Below are 20247 nucleotides of genomic sequence, written 5' to 3'. Positions count from 1 at the left end.
GCTGGCTTACAAGTCTACAGGCTGTCCACTATCAACAAGGTGGGAAATATGGCAGCTTCCAGGTAGGCATGGCACTGGAGGAGCTGAGAGTTCTACATCTTCATCCAAAGGCAGCTAAGAGGGGGTCTCTAAGACCACCCAAACTGTGACACACTTCCTCCAACAAGGCCACACCTACTCCAACAAGGCCACATCTCCTAATAGTGCCACTTCCTGAGTCACGCATAATCAAACCACTACATGATGCTAAGGCAATGTGTCAAAGACAGTCTGGGTTACACATATAAGGTTAGGCCAACCTGGGCTACTGAACAAGACCCTGTCTGAAAACATAACAAGGCAGGAAGGAGGCTCCAGACAAAAAAGAATAAGGAAGGAAAAAGCAAACACCACCCTTTAATGTCATCAGAATTATTTGAGAATACACTTCTCTTGTTTAAAAAAAAAAATTAGTTTGGGGCTGGACAGATGGCTCAGTGGTTAAGAGCACCAACTGTTCTTCTAGAGGACCCAAGTTCAATTCCCAGCAACCACATCCACATGGTGGCTCACAACCAACTGGCATGGGACCTGATGCCATGTTCTGGTGTCTGATGATAGCTAAAGTGTATAAAGTATATATATATATATATATATATATATATATATATATATATATATATATATAATAAATCTTTTTCAAAAATGAGTTTGATTTAGTCATAACCTTTTCAAAGCCTTTAATTCTGACAGAATTTAGGGAAAGGAGGGCTTTCTCAATAGCCTTTCAAGTGCTTGCAAATAGATTCACTGAGAACACCCATGGCGAACTCACTGCATATACAGTAAGGCATGATGCTGGCATGGATTCTACAGCCACAAGCTGGCCTGGCCTTAAATCAACTCCAAATCTTTTTTTTTTTTTTTTTTTTTTTTGGACTTTTTGAGACATGATTTCTCTGTATAGCCCTGGCTGTCCTGGAACTCAGTCTGTAGACCAGGCTGGCTTCGAACTCAGAAATCCGCCTGCCTCTGCCTCCCAAGTGCTGGGATTAAAGGCGTGCGCAACCACTTCAACTCCAAATCTTTTGTGCCAGCCTTCACACAGGCAACACCACAGTAAGGCCACACAGCCAAAGCAAAACTGAACTGCATTAGGTTATTATATATTTGTTTTCATTTTTGTTGTTGCTTGTATTTCCCTTTAGGAAGATGCCACCTTCAGGATAAGCAAAATTAGGAAAAAAAAGAAGCAAGAGTCTGATCAATCAGACTATGGCTTAGTACAAAAGACAAAAATTAACAAGTCTACTCTCAAAGCAAAGGCTCCTGACAATAACGGCTGTGGTGGCCTTTGCAGCTCTCCCATCTTTATTTACCCTCCTGGTGAAAGCTTTGCCTGATAATTCCACGATGTTTAAGAAACTTATTTAACTGTTTTATATACCTTAATGAACAAACTATTGGAGTTTAAAGTGTGAGCCATGGCTTCACCACCCATTATATACATGGTGAACACAGCAGATCTTAAGTGGATCATCTCATGTCATCACACTTAGCCCAACACAATTGGGCTACTGCTCAATTTAGAAGCCCGAGACAACCATACCATGGCATGGCCATTGCTGCTGCTCCCACAACTTAGCAGCTTCCTCACTCTCCAGCTGCTGCCTAAAGAGTGCCTGATACATCTCCAAAAAAAGTAATGTCAATGGTTTTGAGTCAGCCAGATCAGAAACCCAACTCTGCCTCTTAAAGACTGGGATTCTGACAATTTATCTGAAGGCAAGTGCCTGCTCTGAACTCACTCAGGGACGCACACTAAGTGTGCACACGATGGCAGCTGGGATGATTACTGCTACTCAGCACTGAGTGAAGCATCTTTCCCCTTAAAACGGGTACACAAGGAGCCAATGAGATGCCTCCGTGCATCAAGGCACTAGCTGCCAGCTTGATAGACAGAAGTATGTCTCACAGGATGCCCTCTAACCTCCATTTATGTGCCTTTATACATACTCCCCTCATATACACACAATAAAACAAAATGTAATAAAATATTTCCAAATAGGTACTGTCTGGCTATCAGGATTTGTCATGTTTTCATAATTCTTAAAGGCCATCCATCAAAATCCTGTATTTTAGGAGTGGCCTTTCACATTGGCAAGAGGAGAGGGTGGGGGGGCAGATCCTTGTTTACTGTCCAGACTTACCCAGGACTTACATGAATTAAACTTTGTTTTATTTGTTTCCTTGGCATAACTGTCACTATATAAGAATAACACGATTCATGAACAGATTATAAACTCACATAACAGATTATCTTTAGCAACAACCACCAGCTTTTAAGAAGATATCCACTAACACAGATCTTTTTGGAGAGCAGCTCGTTGCAGCTGGCAGTTGACAATGAAAAGCTTTACAGACAAAATAAGAAGAACAAAAGGGTGGCATACAGATCTACAGTGCACTCTGAGTCCACGTCTTTATCAACAGTTGATCAGAAGAGAGAGAATGGCCAAGAAACAGGAACAACATGAAGGCAGAAAATAATCCATTCAGAGACAGAAGAAAAAAATAATTTATCTGGGGGAAAGAAAACTCCAGTGATATAAGAGAAGACTTGGGCACATTAACAGTTATTTATATAAATACCATCTATCCCTTAAGCAAAATGATTTCTTTTTCTTCACAGCATATTGCTACTCAACCCAAACACAAAGTGCTAGAGCACTGGGAACAGAGGCAAGAAACCATTTCCCAAACTACAATCCGCAAGGAACTGACCAGCACTCCACCATTACCTCTTTCAGGAAGGTCAGTACTAGTAGGTGTACCCCGTTCTTATCCCCAAACAGAGAGGTCCTATTTTATACTGACACCACATAATAATAAACACTTTCAGTAACGGTGACAAAGTGAGGTGACACATAACCTGAATGTGAGGCAGGAGGAGCACTGACCAGAGAGAGGAGACGGTGAGGGAGAGTGCAGAGTAGGGGAAGATTCCCTTTGTGTGAGAGGAAGGTGATCAGGCTACACAGCTTGGCAAGTCTAGCCCAGGAGCTAGGAAAAGAACTTGAGTTCCAAAGGCCTACAAGAGCCTCTGCTTCCCCATGTCTCCTGATCTTCTGGTCCACTGCAGCTCCGGGCTGGTCTTCAAACCCACCAGGCCCTCACCACCACACTCTTTGTTTGTCACTCTGAAATCCACACTGTTGTTTATGCCCTCATGATTACGTGCTTTGTCTTAAGTTTGCCGATTCTGTTCCACATGATTGCTATCCTGAACCTACTGTGCCTTCTGAGATGAAACCCTTTTGACTGTAGCGCATGATCTTAACATGTTCATGAATCTGACTGCTTTGTTGAACTGATTTGGAAGGGCTCCTTTCATTCTCTGGGTATGACACAGCAGGGACTCTGCATGTTCTTGGGCTTTTCTTTGAGGGGAAGACTGATTACAGTACAGCTTCAATTTCATTGACATGAGGGTTAAAAAAAAAAAAATTACCAATATTTTAAATAGCAGTGCCCACACTAACTTTCACCTTCCAAATTCATCCTCTAACATACATGTTTTTGTTTTGTATTATTATCCATCTCTTTTATTAAATAAAAGCTTCATGAAGACTGACATTTTCCTGAAAACCAGAAGAGGTACACAGTAAAAATATAAAGTAAATGAATAAACACAAGATAAAATCATTATGTGATTTTGCCAGGTGAAAAAAAAACATTTTGAATTTATAAACATATTTTAACATTGTACTACCTTAGCTTCCCCCCCCCCCCGCCCCCTCCCGCAAGACAGGGTTTCTCTGTATAGCCCTGGAACTCAACTTTGTAGACTAGGCTGGCCCTGAACTCAGAAGTCCGCCAGCCTCTGCCTCCTAAGTGCTGGGATTAAAGGCGTGCGCCACCACCGCCTGGCTACCAATACCTAGAGACACAGGCATTGCACATACATTTATGAGCTAGGCTACATACCCTCCTCGACCTGCCTCTATCTCACAGACTCCTAATTCAGTTCCACATTGATCACAGTCACCCTTCCAGCTCATCCACCAGCAGGAACCTCACCACCAACACCACAGCATGTTCACGTCCATTTAGACCCAACTGCTGCCCTCCAGTACCTATCTTCCTGGTATCTCCAGAAATGCCCTAAGTCCCAGCACCTCCTCCAGGGTTCCTCTGTGACCTGATTCTGCTCTCCTACTCTAGTTCTCCAGTGTGCTGGCTGGGCTCTATGGTTTTCTCGGCCCACATTTTCACTATGTGGGGACTCCTTCTAAGTACACATGAAGTCTCACAAGGATGTATAACTGCCTGTTTTGTTATCTCCCTGTGCAGATACTATAGGAAAAAAAAATAACAAATTCCCCCCCTCCTCACTCTCAATTCCAGCTTCTCCCTTTGTCAGAAGTGACACTAACCGTCCTCTGCTATATGGCAGCTACCTGCCACTGAATTCACTGGCTTTTCCTCTCATTATGGGGATGGGGATGGGATTCCGATTATGTCCAAACATCACCTTTTTGTGGCTCCTCTGGGACCCATGCCACTTGCCAACTCACGGGTGTACCTCATGGGCTCAACTCTTCCTCACTTCTGCATCCTCCCCACTGGCAGTCAAACACGTCACTTAGTGACTGAATGAAACTAAAATGAAGAAACTCTCCCCTCATTTCCTCAGGCACTATACCCATGTCTCCTTTGCTGTGGTCTCATTTCTCTATTCATCTTCAAAGCAAACTCTGACATGTCCACATGTCCCTCTCCACTTCTGTTCTAGTTCTTAGAGCCTAACAATCAGGTATGTGCCTTCTCAACTCTGATGAAGGTCTTTAGAAACCTACCATCAAAGCCAGAGATCACTTCTCTCACATTATTCTGTTCTACACAGTACCTGACAGGATTCTACAGGCAACATGTTTTCTCTTTTCATGGGTTTTACATCACCACACTCATCTGGCTTCCCTATCATCTCACTGGGGACTTCTCTATCATCCTTCCTTAGGTGTGAACTGACTAGAAGCACAACTCTTGCTCCTGATTCCCTTCTGATACTTACTGGAGCAAATTTGTTCATAGTGTATCATTTGATGCTGCAGACTTGACCCAAGAGTTCTACTGTAGTGGGTTACATCAAGTTTCAAACAGTCTCTTCAGGGCTCATAGCCACACATAGATGTCCAACAAATGCACTAAAAAATGTACCTAGTCTACCAGATCTTCAATGTATGTGCTCCATCATTTCTGAGCTCATTAACTGTACCCTTCAATGGGTCAAGCCCCAAGTGTCTGCCTCTGTCATCTCCAACCAACTCTTTACTTACTCACGTGAATGCCAATCCCAATTCTATGTTGAACCTCTCTGAATGTCTACTGTCAACCCATTCTCACATCCCACCTGATAATGCAGTCAGTCACTCACCTTGAACAAACCACAAACCATCTAAAAGTGACTTTCATGTTACACAGATTAAATCAATCCATTCTCCTGCAAGTGGGTTTCCATTAAACTTACAATCCACCTGAATTCCTTACCTGAACTTCTGTGATTTGACCCTCGCAGCCTTATTTCCTTCCTGTCCTCTCTGTCAGACTCCTCCTGGATGACCACTTAGAGACATCTTCCTCCTCCTGGATAACACTTTCTCATCACTATCTCCAGCTCAAATATTAAATCCCTTGATCAAGGGGAAGTCTTGATCATATTAACTCAAATCCATTTATTAGCCTTCTTAATTAACTGTGCAGCACTCAGTCCATGAAAATGCATATTAATTGTATTTAACATTGCTACTGAGCAAGGACTCTTTACTCAATTTCCTACACCTATCAGAAAACCCAGGCCGTATAGTGGGTAACGACTTGATTAGTTTAGCTTCCCTGGGAATTACGACTGTTTTCACAATGGATCTGTAATTCTAACAACTGGAATAATTTGCTTTTCAAATGTTTTGGGGATAAAAGCTAAAGGCAAGGAATAAGGCAAAACAGTCAGAACATCCTCAAGGCAGTATGCACGCTGATAAAGCACTTACAGCACCCTGGAAAGGAGATCTGCATGGTTAGGAAGTCTAACACCAAGTCAGCATCCTGCCTACCAATAAGGGCCCAAAGTAGCTACATAGTCGTCCTCAACCAACTGTGACGAGCACTAAGTCCAAATCCCATAACTGACTATTTAAAATTGGCCCAGACTTAAGACCAAAAAAAAAAAAAAAAAAAAAAATCACATGATCATCTCAAAGGACTCAGAAAAGGCCTTTGACAAAATCCAACATGCCTTCATGATAAATGTGGAATGCAGGGCCAGAGGGAACATAGCTGACCATAATAAGAGCCAGTATCATCCCAACCAAGAAGAATGAGACAATCCCACTGAATTCAGGAAGGAGACAGGGATGCCCACTTCCACGGTCCTTCTCATGAGTACATGGCCATCTGCTTCAAGTACTATTGGCAACAGGAAGACAAGAGCAGGAAAAGAGAAGCATGCAATGCAAATAGGGCTATTTACAGAGGACATGATACTATATACTAGAGATCCCAAAGTCCTACCAGTAGAAACAAATTCAGCAATGTGGCAGGATACGGAATCAGCTTGCACATATGAATGGCTTTTCTATACACCAACAATAAACACACAGAGGAGGAGATCACAGACACAATCCCATCACAGCAATCTCAAAGAAAGTGAAATATCTAGGAATAAACATAACCAAGGATGTGAAGGACCCTCTACTCTACAATTAAAAACCTTAAACCTCTGAAGAAAGGAATAAAGAAAAAATGGAACGCTATCCCATGCCCATGGATGGGTAGAATTAACATTGTGAAAATGACCATTCTACCAAAACCTATTGATAGATTAAAAGAATCACAACCAAAATTCTAATGTCATTTTTCACAGAAACAGAAAAAACTATCCCAAAACTCATATGGACCCCAAATAGTCAAAACAAATTTCATATATTAATATACATTACAAAGTTGTGTATGTATATGTATGTGTATATATATTCATATATACATATATTCATACATATATATGTGTGTGTATCTATTCACATACACATACATATATGGCACTAGCACAAAAACAGACATGTAAACCAATAGAACAAAATTAAAGACTAAACAGGCATAAATGTAACTTCAGTCACTTAATATTTGACAAAGTCACCAAAACATACACTAGAGAAAAGAGATCATCCTTAAGAAATGGTGCTGAGAAAACTCGATGCCCACATGCAGAAGGCTGAAAATATACAGCTTTCTCTACCATCTTGAACAAACACTAACTCCAAATAGATCAAAGACTTAAACTTGAAGCACTGAAATTGCCAGAAGAAAACATAGGCAGTATACATAATAATAATACAGTATAATACAGGTTTAGGAAAGGACTTCCTGAATGGGATTCCATTTGCCCAAGAATTAAGGGTAATAAATGACAACTGGGACTTCATAAAACTAAGTGGCTTCACTTCACAATTAATTTCAAGCAATCAAGTGTATGAAGAGGAAGCCCACAGAATAAGAAAGAATTCTGCCAGCTGTAAATCTGACAAAAGATTAATATCCAAAATATACAATGAACTCAAAAAACAAGGAGTAAAAAGTGTGTGGCGAGTAGGGGATGTTAAAAACATGAATAGAGAGGTCTTAAAAGAAAAAAAGAGAAACAATGGTTAAGAACTATATCAAAAATTGTTCATCAACCTTCATTAACTGTTGTTGGGATTTCTAAATGGTGCAGCTATGAAGGAAATTGGTGTGGAGAATTCTCAAAGGGCTAAAAAAATAAATCTCCCATATGACCCAGTGTTACCATTCACTCGGCTTATGCATAAAGAGCTCAACATCCTACTGCACATATATTTGCTCAGCCACGTCTACTGCAGCTCTATTTACAATAGCTAGGAAACAGAAACAACCAAAAGTCATATAAAGCAATGATTAGATAGTGAAAATGTAATGTGTACTGTAGAATACTACTCAGCTGTAAAGAAAATCAAATCATGAACTTATCAGGTAAATATGCAGAACTAGAAAAGATATCACATTGAGTAAGGGAACTCAGAGCCAGAATACAAATGTCACATGCTCTCTCCCATCAGAGGCTCCAAACCCTCACATGTGAGCAGATGGCCTACAGTAATTTGCAGACACCGGGCAAGTAAAACAGGGAGATTGCCACAAGAGGAGTGTTGGAGAATACATGCAGTCTGATCAGGGAAACAAAGAAAGAGGTATTTATTCTTTAGGAAGGTAGGCAGAAGTGATATAGAAGGTGGAAAGGGAAAAAGGAGGATTAGGAGGATATAAGTGACCCGATATGGAAAACAGAGAGAGAGAGGCTCTTTAAGGACAGGGAAGGGAAGAAAATACAGAAGGAGGATAAAATAACAATTAAGGGTACCTAAAAAATTCTATAGGTAACAATATGAGTAACTACTTACCCAAAAATGTATAATGTATGTAATTATGTGTATAAATATACATAGTTTTAGTGAACTTTCTCATCTGAACTGACAATGGTCCTTCTAAGAACCAAAGACCATCTAACAAAAACCCCGCTACCACACATGAGAAGTTTACTTTTGAACTATTGGCCAGTGCAGTCCAAAAGTCTCCAAAAACTCCAAAAATAGTCTTTGGCTATTGCCTCCAGAGATGGAAGGGAGGTGTCTTTGCTGAAGCCACTAAGCACTTCAGACACAGGGCTCAGAGGCTCCTGACCTGGAAGTGAACTGAAAGCCTCCTCCCTGAGGACTAGCTTTCACAGTACAGAGATGTGCACGTAAGCTCCCAAAGGAGAGGGGCAATTAACAGTCCTATCTACTATCTATGAACCATATCAATAGCCAGCATGACACAGCAACAGTGCTGGTAAAGTAGTGCCACACATAGCTTAGCAGTAACCAATGACTCTCTAATTGAACTTATGACATGCACAAGATGGAAACGGTGACTTGAAAGCCCAGCTAACGACTCAGGCTAGTGAAGCCATGAATATTGAAAGAGAATCGGCACACAATGACTATTAAATCAATATAATCTTTACAGCAATCTAAACATTCATCCTTTTACCCTAAGATAAGTATAGACTTCACCTCTTATTAAGCAAACTTCTCTTTGCAACAGCCCACTGTAAGAAAACCGTAATGGGGCTGGACAGATGGCTCAGCGGTTAGGAGCACTGACTGCTCTTCCAATGGCCCTGAGTTCAAATCCCAGCAATCACATGGTGGCTCACAACCATCCATAATGAGATCTGACGCCCTCTTCTGGGGTGTCTGAAGACAGCTATATAGTGTACTTACATATAATAAATAAATAAATCTTTGGGCTGGAGTGAACAGGACTGGAAAGAGAAGAAAAAGTGTCTGAAGACAGCTACAGTGTACTTATACATAACAAATAAATAAATCTTTAAATAAAAAAAAGAAAAGAAAAGAAAACCACAACCAAACAAAATACAGAGTTGTGGATCCAAGACCCACAGGATACATCTACACAACAATCCTGTGTGTGAAGTTCAGGAGCACTGTGGCATGGGAGGGGGTTGGGAGCTGGGAGAATTGTAAGAGCCAGAAGACAAGGGAGTTCGTTGTGAGACTGTGCCTCCTCGTTATGTCAGAAGCTACAGCCGTAAAGTCTTATCAAAATGACTGCCTAAACATAAGCTGAACAACGATGAAAGCAATGGAAATGGCAGCATGGACGAGGAAAAGCCCCTGAGGCATTCTCAACTTTATACAAAGAACTACAGGTAACTGAGGAATGTGAGGGAGGGACGAGACCACCACGTAACTATCCAATATCAAACAGTCATGAAAACATATATACAAATAACATACGAATTGAACAGGTCAGACACATACATATACACACATATATATACACACAATCAGACATACACATATAGACATGCATAACATTATGTGTAAACTTGAAAGATAGGGAAGAAAGAGAAAGGAAAAATGTCATTAATTAAGACAGAACTCTACAATGATCATGTGATACTTTCTACAAATATAGTGATATTTTTCCATTATAATGACACTTCCTATACAATTTCAAAACAACTAGGGTAACTTAAGTGGAGAACCAGTAGAAATAAATTGAAAATCTCCAAGAATTGAAAAGGTAATTTTCTAAATTCCCTCACTAGGCAGAAGAACCCCAGACTCTCTCTATATATAAAAAAACCACAGCTTTCTCATTTATCCTCTCATCCACTCTCCAGTGTAGTGCAGATGACTTATCCTGTAGCCTATAACTAATATTTTTCCGTCCAGAAAAGGGGCCTGCATAGCATTCCAGGCAGGAGTCTAAATATGTACAAACTAGAAGAATCCAAAAAAAAAGGTATATGCAAATCTGTACAAATAGAAAAGTCAATACTCACACTGGGCTTCCTTCTGCATGTCAGAGTAAACAGAGACTGCTAACAGAGGAAGAAATACCACTCATTTTTCCCCCACCATCCAAAGAAGCATAAAGCTAATTTGCTACACTCTGGCCAGCATCCTAAGAATGTTGAAGTTTCCTCATACTGCCTACATTTTGTCTGTTAAAGCTGGCAATTCACTTCCTGTTGCTTCTTAATAGCTCTTCAGAAGATACCACTTAATGGAAGGAGGTATTTTCATTCTAACCTGCAGCATCACTTAAGGCTCCCAAGCAGGCATTATCACCATCAGGTCACATGTAATGGAGACTTGGTGAAGCAAGGCAACTTTCTTCAAATCATTCCCCTGCTAGGGCTGCCATTTGAACACAGCTTTAACTCTGGAATGGGAGTTCCCAATACTGCCTCTGTTTAAAGGTGATTTTTGCAAATACATCGTATGGTGTGTCTTTTCTATACAGTACCTACTAACTACACACATTCCCTGAATATACTTTTGGAGACAAAAGTTCAGCACTAAGGTTCTCAGATATCACAGATACTGATCTCAAGAAGTCCACACGGAAATGAGTAAAATAAAGCCAAGGCAGTCGTAAGTATTTCCTAAAGCCAAACACGTTCAAAGTTAGAGGACTAGCTAGGCAGTGGTGGCGCACGCCTTTGATCCCAGCACTTGGGAAGCGGAGGCAGGCAGATTTCTGAGTTCAAGGCCAGCCTGGTCTACAGAGTGAGTTCCAGGACAGCCAGGGCTACAGAGAAACCCTGTCTCAAAAAAAAAAAAAAAAAAAAAAAAAAAAAAAAAAAAAAGTTAGAGGACTATTCTTTTTTAAAAAAAATAAATAAATAAAATTAATTATTTTATGTATTTGAGTATACTGTCTTTGGACACACCAGAAGAGGGCATCGAATCCCATTACACCATGTGGTTGCTGGGAATTGAACTTAGAACCTCTGGGAGAACAATCAGTGCTCTTAACCACTGCGCCATCTCTCCAGCCTCAGAGTACTGTTCTTTAGCCCAAAGTGATAATGCTCAGACTTCATGACAGCCTGAGAGCAAACAAAAATGATGACAATTCTATACATGGGGTTCATCCTTGTTTAACATATATAGCTAAAGGCTACAAAAAAACATGAATGAAACCTGGTTCGGAAAAAGTCTTGGGCTTAAGGTTTTAGTCTAGCTGGTAATGAATTACTACAATTTCCTTGCCATACATGACAGAAAAAGCATTTCATGCTCCCAGCATCTTCATTATGAAGAGAAATAAGACTACTGAACTTAGTTACACACTACTAGTGCCTGAATCACTTTTCTCATTCCTTAGCTCATTTATAACAACACCTGATGTACACGATGAATAAAAATGTAATCCTCTGCCTTTCTTTCAAAAGTAGAGTAACTCCAACTGTTAAGTCTACTAATAGCTTCTTTTTCTCCTTAGAACTTCAATCAAAATATCCTTTAATAATCACAGGCATTCATTTATTAGAACTACTCCCATAAAGTTTGAATATCAATGTAATTAAAAGCAATCTGGCACTGAGCAGATGTTAAATAGTGTAATTTCACTTTTCCAAATTCCTTTAAAAGATTTTTTTAATGTTACAAATCCCAGATGATTATATTTACTATGTGCTACAACCTTAGCTTTAATCTTTCTTTTAAAAGTTGGTCAGTTCTAGTGCACAGTTCATACTCCCCAAATCCTCATCAAGGACACAGCTCTGGTGCTTCAAAGACAAGAGTTTGGGCTCTTTGCTTTGTTTTGAGTTTTATTTCTACACTTTTTTTCTTTTTAGTAAAGTTCTTATTTCTCAACAAAATTAAGCAAACAAAGGTTAGGTTGACTTGGTCATGCTTATAAGCAGGTACACATCTGGAATGGCCTTGGCATAACATGGAGGGCAAGCAGATCAAGGTTGAAGATTACATGCTTTGAGACCCTGGTGAATTACCTCACAGCTCTGAAACTTTTCTCCTCTGTAAAATGGAGAAAACGGTGGTGGCTGAAGTATTACAATACCAGCTATACTGTAAATGTACTCGCCAAACTTGCCCTATGCTCATGTATGTGGGAACACTGTGAGATTTGGACATCAGGAAGGATGTTTGTATGAAAGGAAGTGTCTGGAGTCTAACAGTACAAGTTACAAAGATGTTCTGTAGGAAAGTATCATAATGAAGTCCATTATGTAGTATCCTAACTAACCTAAAAATGCAGTGGAAAGAGCAAATAAAATAATAAGCTGCAGGCAAGCACAACCAAGTCTACATCATATGTAGGTCATATGCCAAAGTGATCCTCACACTGCTCATTCTTTCCTCCTGACAGAGTTTACAAGAACCTGTCAAAATGAGTGGAGTACTGCTCCAGCAGGTGGATATACATGGTTTCCACAAACTGAGTCACTCAAGGAATGCTTGAGGATCAGCATGGGTTATAGCAGCTGTTTTGCATTTTAGCAAGCACAAAACCATAAGACACTGGGATCTACAAATGCAGTCCACCTTTTTAAAATCAAAACAGACATTTGCTTCCGAACAGAGCCTTGCTACTCATTCCCAAGGTGAAACCTCGGCTTTTCTAAGTCAGCTAAAGGACAGAGAGGCTATGAAGAATTTAAGTGGGGGGAAAAAAAAAACCTCACAAAATGTCTATCCTCCTGTTCCTGAATACTAGGGGCTATTATAGCAGCATAATAACCTAAGCAGATCACTGTCGTGGCCCAACGTTCCTGAAAACCGACAATGAACGTTCTATTGCTCTGTACGTGAATCAATCTAGGAAAGCAATAACACATGGAAAAGTGGACAAGAGTTTGAGACTGGGCAAGTGCTTAGATGGTGTCCTTAACTCACTTATGTGGTGTTTTTATTGGTATGTTAGTCAGAAGAAGGCAACTTGAAAACATAAAAATAAATGATTTTAATGTAAACAAGACATGGTGGGACGTGGCAGCACACATCCTTAATTCCAGAACCCAGAAGCATAATCAGGAGGATTTCTTCTAGACCAGTCAATGGTATATGATGAGACCCCTGCCTAATTTTTTTTTTTTTAACAAAAAAGTAGATCCGACAAGGAACCTTAAGCAAAGCATTTTCCCTCTCCATATATTTCCTTCTATCCCACATTCCTCCAACAGTAAATAAGCTCCTGGCTCAAGAATACTGCTTTCTACCCCTAACATAAAAAGTTTGAAAGAAATTGTCAATCATGTTCAGTGGAAGGGGTTCACTTTCATCAACCATGTAACTTATGAAGACAAGGTCAGTTGGCTTCTCACATGTTGGACCAGAGAGTAAATAGCTGAGAGCATAGGTTGTATGGTCTTTGCTGTACCCCCACTTAACATTGTTACTTGCTGTGTGGAGAGAGCAGCCACAGATATATGAGTGCCTCTGGCCATATCCCAACATAATTTTCCTTAGGGACAATGATACATGAATTTCACATAATTTTCACATGTCATGATATCATCTTTGAGGCTTTCTTTCAACTCTATGGCAACATAAAAAGCCATGGATCTCTTGGTGTTCCTTCTCCCATGCCTGAGTACAGCACTGCTCATGGGTGCTGTCTGTCAGCCAGATAGCAGCTCTCATCATGGCAGTACCGATGCCCACCTGCAGAGAGTGCCTCAAGTGAGACACTCAACAAGATCACCTAAGTGCATTCACAACTAGCCCCTAGATGACTCAAAGGCAAAGAACACAGACTTCAATGTTACCTTAATAAGTTTGGTTTAAATTCCCACTTGACATGTCGAATGTAAGAACTGTCACCTGCAGAACCCTTGTACACTAGGGAGATCAGAGAAATGACAAGCTCACATGCCTCAGACAAAGGCACAACGGAAAGAGTCCACTTTCTATAACACAAGGTGAAGCCTAAGCAATCGGACAAAAAGAAGATGAAATACTGGGCTGGTAAGATGGCTCAGTGGTTAAGAGCACCGACTACTCTTCCAAAGGTCCTGAGTTCGGATCCCAGCAACCACATGGTGGCTCACAACCACCCGTAATGAGATCTGACGCCCTCTTCTGGTGCATCTGAAGACACCTACAGTGAATTAAGGTGGAGCGAGCGGGGCCAGCAGAGGTCCTGAGTTCAATTCCCAACAGCAACACACAAGGCCATCTGTAAGCTACAGTGTACTCATACACATAAAATAAATAAAATAAATCTTTAAAAAAAAAAAAAAAGAAGATGAAATACTATGAGGCCTGTGACAAGCTTCAAAACAATTCACTGTATGCCAGAGATAAAACAAGACTGGGCCATGGCTAAAGGAGGCTTGTCAAAATAATTAGTTTTTCTGTGTTTAAAATCATACATAAGAAAACTTTAGTAGTGGGGACCAGATCTGTAGAGAAAAATAAACTATTTCAGGGAAAGGATTTTATGTCTATAATGTGGTGTCTCTAACAGTGCTGTAAGTAAACATGGATCCATTTTCAGTTTACTAACCACAAACCATTTTTCCTTACTAGAAAAGAAAAAAAGAGTGTGTGCTGGACAGTTTTTGTCAATCTGACACAAGCCTAAATCATCTAAGAGGAGGAAACCTCAATTAAGTACATGTCTCCACAAGATCTGGCTATAGGCAAGCCTAGAGGGTATTTTCTTAGTGACCAGTCAGGGACTGACTTGTCCAGCCCATTGAGGGTAGTGACATCCTTGGGCTAGTGGTATTGAGTTCTATAAAAACGCAGGCTAAGCAAGCCATTAGAGCAAGCGTGGCCTATGCGTCAGTAGCACCTTCCTGTCCCACTTGAGCTCCTGCCTTGACTTTCTTTGACGATGAATTGTGATGTAGAAGTATAAGGCAAATAAGCCTTTTCCTCCTCAAGTTGCTTTGGTCATAGTATTCCACCATAGCAACAGTAATAGTAACCTTGACTTAAGATAGGGTAGTACTGCTGAGATAACCCTGTAGAGAGGCTATGCTCCTCGCTGGGCTAGGTGGCCACAGCACCAGCAAACCTCTTTCCACTGTGCTCAATAGCATCCCTATTACTTAGATATGGACATCACCTGTCACAAGTAAGGAACATCATTCTGGGTTGCTAGAATGCTACTGTGCCTAAATATCAGGCATAAGGGATAGTATGTATCTTTGCTCTTTCTAGAAACATGTAAGTGGGCACTAAAATCTGGGCAAAGCAATATCAAACATTGTCAGCCTCTGGCCTCTCCTAGAGCCAAATTAAAGTGGTCCTACCCATACCCCCACTACAATTAAAGTTAGGCATTTGAACCAGGCACTCCAAAGCAGCACAATTTAATCTTCCTAGTAGTCCCAGGCATTTTAACTTTTCAGCAAATGTTTACTGAGCCCAACAGCACATAGAAGCTGAATATGCCTTCATCAGCAATGTCTCTGAGCTGGGCGGTGGTGGCGCACGCCTTTAGTCCCTGCACTTGGGAGGCAGAGGCAGGCGGATTTCTGAGTTCGAGGCCAGCCTGGTCTACAGAGTGAGTTCCAGGACAGCCAGGGCTACACAGAGAAACCCTGTCTCAAAAAACCAAATACCAAAACCACAAAAAAACAATGTCTCTGGCCCAGGAATGTACATAACAAAGAGCCATCACATAAAACATCTTCTCAGAATGACAAAGAACAAAGGAAAGTTCGAGGTGGCTTGGTATCATTCAAGTGGGTTCAGTGAAGCTACAGCTCATCTCCCAAAGCCAGGCAAGTGCCCAGCACCACTGCTGTTAACTCCCATCATGACACAGTCTACAAGGTTGCTATGAAATGAAACTATTTAACACGTTCATCCTTTAAGGCTCCCTATGGGCCGAGACATCCATATCAAATTCCTAACCAGCCCTTGAGATCTCTCAAACACTGAACCACCAACCAGGTAGGCCCCCAACATATAATATATACAGCAGAGAACTGCCATGTCTGGTTCAGTCAGAGAAGATGCACCTAACCCTCAACAGACTGGAGGCCCCAGGGAGTTTAGAGGTCTGATTGGGTGGGAGGTGGGGGGTGGGGACATACTTGTGGAGACAGGGTGTTAGGGAGGAGGTATGGGATGTGGAACAGTCTGAGGGTAGACTGGGGGTGGGGGGTTGGGGATAATAAAATCTGGAGTGTAAAAAAATAAACAAATACAAGACAAAAAAATTTCCTAATTGGTTATTCACAGCAATTAATTCCATTTAAACATAAATTTTTGTAAATTTCACAAATAAAGAATTTGTGAAAAAATTTAAAGTAGAATTTTAATTTAAAACTTTAAAGAAAAACATAACTTGTCTCAAAAAACCTTGTCTCAAAAAACAAACAAACAAACAAAAACACAAAAAGAATCAGGGTCTTTATATTCCTAAAGATCTTCATAATAGGGAATTTCTAACTTTTAGTATATCATTAATATGTTAAATTATGTACATATATACATATTTCTTCAGAATTTAATTTCATTGATGAGAGAAATACATACAGATTTAATTCTAAAATATCACTGGCTGGTAGAAGACAGTATTAGCTAAAGACAATGGTAAGTAAGTCCTATGTATTAATAGAACATATACATCTGTCTCACTGTTGCTCTTTTTAGGATGATGTGTGTGTGTGTTTGAAGCTTACACGTATGTAGAGGACAGAAGTCAACCTCAGACATATCAGTTCCCCTGGACCCATCCACCTTATTGTTTGAGACATGGTCTGTCCCTAACCTGGAGCACACCAAGTAGATGAGACTGGCTAGACAGGAAGCCGCAGAGAAACAGCGCTTGCTCGCTCGCTCTCCCTCCTTCCCTACACCCCCTCCCTCGCTCCCTCAGTGGGATTAAAAGCATGTGCCAACAAGCATGCTTTTGGTGGGGAATGGGTGGGTGGTTAATGTAGGGTCTAGGAATCACACTCAAGTCTCCACAATTGCACAGTGAGCACTTCACCAACCAAACCACTCTCCTGACCCTCTGTCCAGTCAAGGTAGTAGCCTCAGTCTTTCAAGCTTGGACTTTTCAGTAACAAATGAAGAAGTGGTTGAACTAAGACTTCAGTCTTTCGTCAAAATATGCAAGCAGAAGTTTCAGACAACCTGACAACTCCAACATCTTTGAAATCGAGAGAACAGCTTTAAAAAGATGTTGGGGCAGGGTGGTTTGACTGACCAGAGAGATGGCTCAGCCATCTGACCACTCATACAGAGGACCAAGTTTCAAATCCCAGCACGCACATGGCAGCTCACAACTCTCACAGAGATATAGATGCAGACAAAACACCAATGCACATAATATAAAGGTAAGTAAAATTTAAAAATAATTTTTTAGAGATGTAATCCAGGTAGAGTACTACACACCTTTAACCCCAATACTCTGGAACTCTGGAGGCAGAAGCAGGGAGAGCTCTGTTAAATTCCAGGCCAGCTGGAGATCTGCATAGTGAGTTACAGAACAGCCAGAGTTACATAGGGGGACCCTGCCAAAAACAATCAATCAAACAACAAAAATCACCCAAACCAACCTCTAACAAGCTGTTTTATAGATTGATAATACAACTAGGTTCATGACTCCCTTTGGCCTTAGGTATGATATCTTAGAGCTTTGCAGAAAATCTGCTAACGACCCTATTCCCATCAGAAAATATCAAACAGAACAGAAATGGGTTCAGCTGCTGAATGCTCTTGAGTCTCTGTGACCAAGGCATTCAAGGAGACACATTCAGCCTCTACAAGGGAGACTTAGGAGCCATTTAAGGGACTATATCCACAGCAGGAATAAAAAACGAGCAAGAGTGGATTAGGACCTCTAAAGCCCCACTCTAACACTTCCTACCCGAGTTGCCACTTAGTGATTTTAATTTTTCAAGCCCAGGCGGACTGCCAAGTCACCACTAAAACCGGACTAACAACTGATTTTTCCTATTGCAACATCACCAACAAGTCCTGTGCTTTCCCTCTTTCATCTCCCCTTAAACAGCAATCCTCACAAAAAAAAAAGAAAAAAGAAAAAAAGAAAAAAGAACTAATTTGCCCTATAACCTGTTCCAAGCAGAAGCACTCGTGGGGTTGCCATCCGTATTTCTCTTCTCGGCAATACCAACACACCATGTGGCCAGCTGAAAAAGCCAAAGCAGGGGAAGGAAGAAAAGTTGAGAGCTAGAACCTGCAGTGACTGTGAGGCCAGCACGGTAAGGAGCCAGGTGTGGATTTACAAACCTAGCTGCCAAAGTTCTGCTTCTTGAGTCCTGAACAACAACTCTGCCAAAATAAACAGCTCCAGGTGAGAAATCAAATTGCACGGGCACATGTAAACTCAGTACTCTGAATCCCAAACTTAACTCAAGGCCATGACCTTCCTCACCACAGACTGCCCAGGTAGTCATTATGAATCAAAAGTCATAGAAAAAGGGTACTGTCAAAGGCAAATCAGTTTCCGGATCCCTAACCTGACTTCCACTGGTAGCATACCTTTAGATCAACCAATTAGTAGACTTTGACTTACCATGGTTAGTAAAATTCTGTATTCTTGTCCCCTTATCTGGCAAAGCCAACAATCACACAAATCTGAATGTACTCCTTGTTTGTGATGATCTTTTGGTAGCATCCTAAACATCTACTTTAAATCCCATACAAACAAGGATACAGAGAAGTTTAAATACTTTTAGTTTTAAAGTTCAAATGCCCGACATGGTGGTGCATGCCTTTAATCCCAGCACTCAAACGAGGCAGAGGCTGGTAGATCTCTCTCAGTTCAAGACCAGCCTGGTCTACAAAGCATGTTCCTGGACAGCTAAGGCCACAAAGAAAAATCCTATCTCAAAAAGCCAAAATAATAAAATAATAATTCAAAATTCACTCTCTGCCTTAAGAAAACCTGGGTTGGCCAAGGCTCCTGCTCTAACAGCATCCTCAGAAAGGCACTACTTTCCAATGCTTAGAACACTTTCTTTTCCTGGTGTTGTCCCTAACTAAAGGGATCTAGGTTAAACCCCCTCCTGCTTCCTATGCCCATCACTTTGAATTGCTGTTTCCAGAAGGGATCCAAGTTGCTGCCCATTACAGAGAGCCCCGAGAAATCAGATTTTTTTTTTCCAAATGTTCTGCCCACCCTCTTCCCTCCTCTTCAGCAGCATCCTCAATGTGGCAAGCAGGGAAGGTGGGCTGAAGCAACAAGAAAACTTCCCCAAGGTTGGGTACAAACTCCACCAGGGGGGCTGGACTCACCTTCCCGACAGAGCCCCATGACTTCGCGGTTTTTCCCAAACTCCTTGAAACTTTCATCCAATTCGGTCCCTAGGAGATATACACACACAGGAGGAGGGGAGAGGCAGGTCAGTGGCCAGGAGTGTGACGCACGCTCACGCACGCACCAGGTAGGTGTGGGCACCTCTGCGAGCGTTCCACAACCCAGCAAAAGATAGCATCTCTGACCCCCGAGAGGCCAGGTCACAGGACACGGCGCGGGGGAGGGGAACGGGGCTGGAGAAGGGGGTGGTGGGGGGCGTGGGGAACCCGGAGGCGTGGACACTCACCATCCTTCCCAGGAAGTTTGGAAGCTTCCACCCACAGATTCCACGACTGTCCCAGCATCGCTTCGGGACTGGGCAAGGGCCTGCGCTCTCCCACCGTCGCCATGGCGGCAGCCGAGGTGGTGGCGTCCCCGGTGCCGCCGTCCTCCGCCCGTGGGCGCCGCAGCGGCGGGTGCTGCCGCTGGGGCTGCAGAGGCTGTGGCTGCTGCTGCCGGGCGGCCGCTGCTCCGCCCGCCGCGCGGCGCGGCTCCCCCCTGACGTCATCCGCGGCCCGCTCCGACATTCTTTCCGCTCCTACAATGTAACAAAAAGGGGGAAAAGAGTGGCGCGGGGGCCGCTTT

At 41.8% G+C, this 20247-nt stretch overlaps 1 protein-coding gene across 4 annotated transcripts in view; it reads right to left on the bottom strand.

Annotated features, from left to right (window-relative positions):
- Nucleotides 1-20247, bottom strand: part of Atxn7 (ataxin 7) — a 153242-nt gene that overhangs the window by 75698 nt on the left and 57297 nt on the right. For 3 of the 4 annotated variants that reach the window (XM_031362207.1, XM_031362210.1, XM_031362208.1), the window contains 2 exons: nt 19910-20200; nt 19602-19670 (listed from right to left, as the gene is read on the bottom strand). In XM_031362207.1, coding sequence (XP_031218067.1) covers nt 19602-19670; nt 19910-20189 — 349 coding nt within the window. In that variant the 5' untranslated portion in view covers nt 20190-20200. The remainder of the gene's footprint in view (nt 1-19601; nt 19671-19909; nt 20201-20247) is intronic. The other variant, XM_031362209.1, reaches the window with a different exon arrangement.

This window comes from Mastomys coucha, unplaced genomic scaffold, assembly GCF_008632895.1.
Source record: "Mastomys coucha isolate ucsf_1 unplaced genomic scaffold, UCSF_Mcou_1 pScaffold9, whole genome shotgun sequence".
In the NCBI taxonomy this organism is placed as follows: Eukaryota; Metazoa; Chordata; class Mammalia; order Rodentia; family Muridae; genus Mastomys; species Mastomys coucha.
This window is presented reverse-complemented; position numbering and strand designations above follow the sequence as displayed.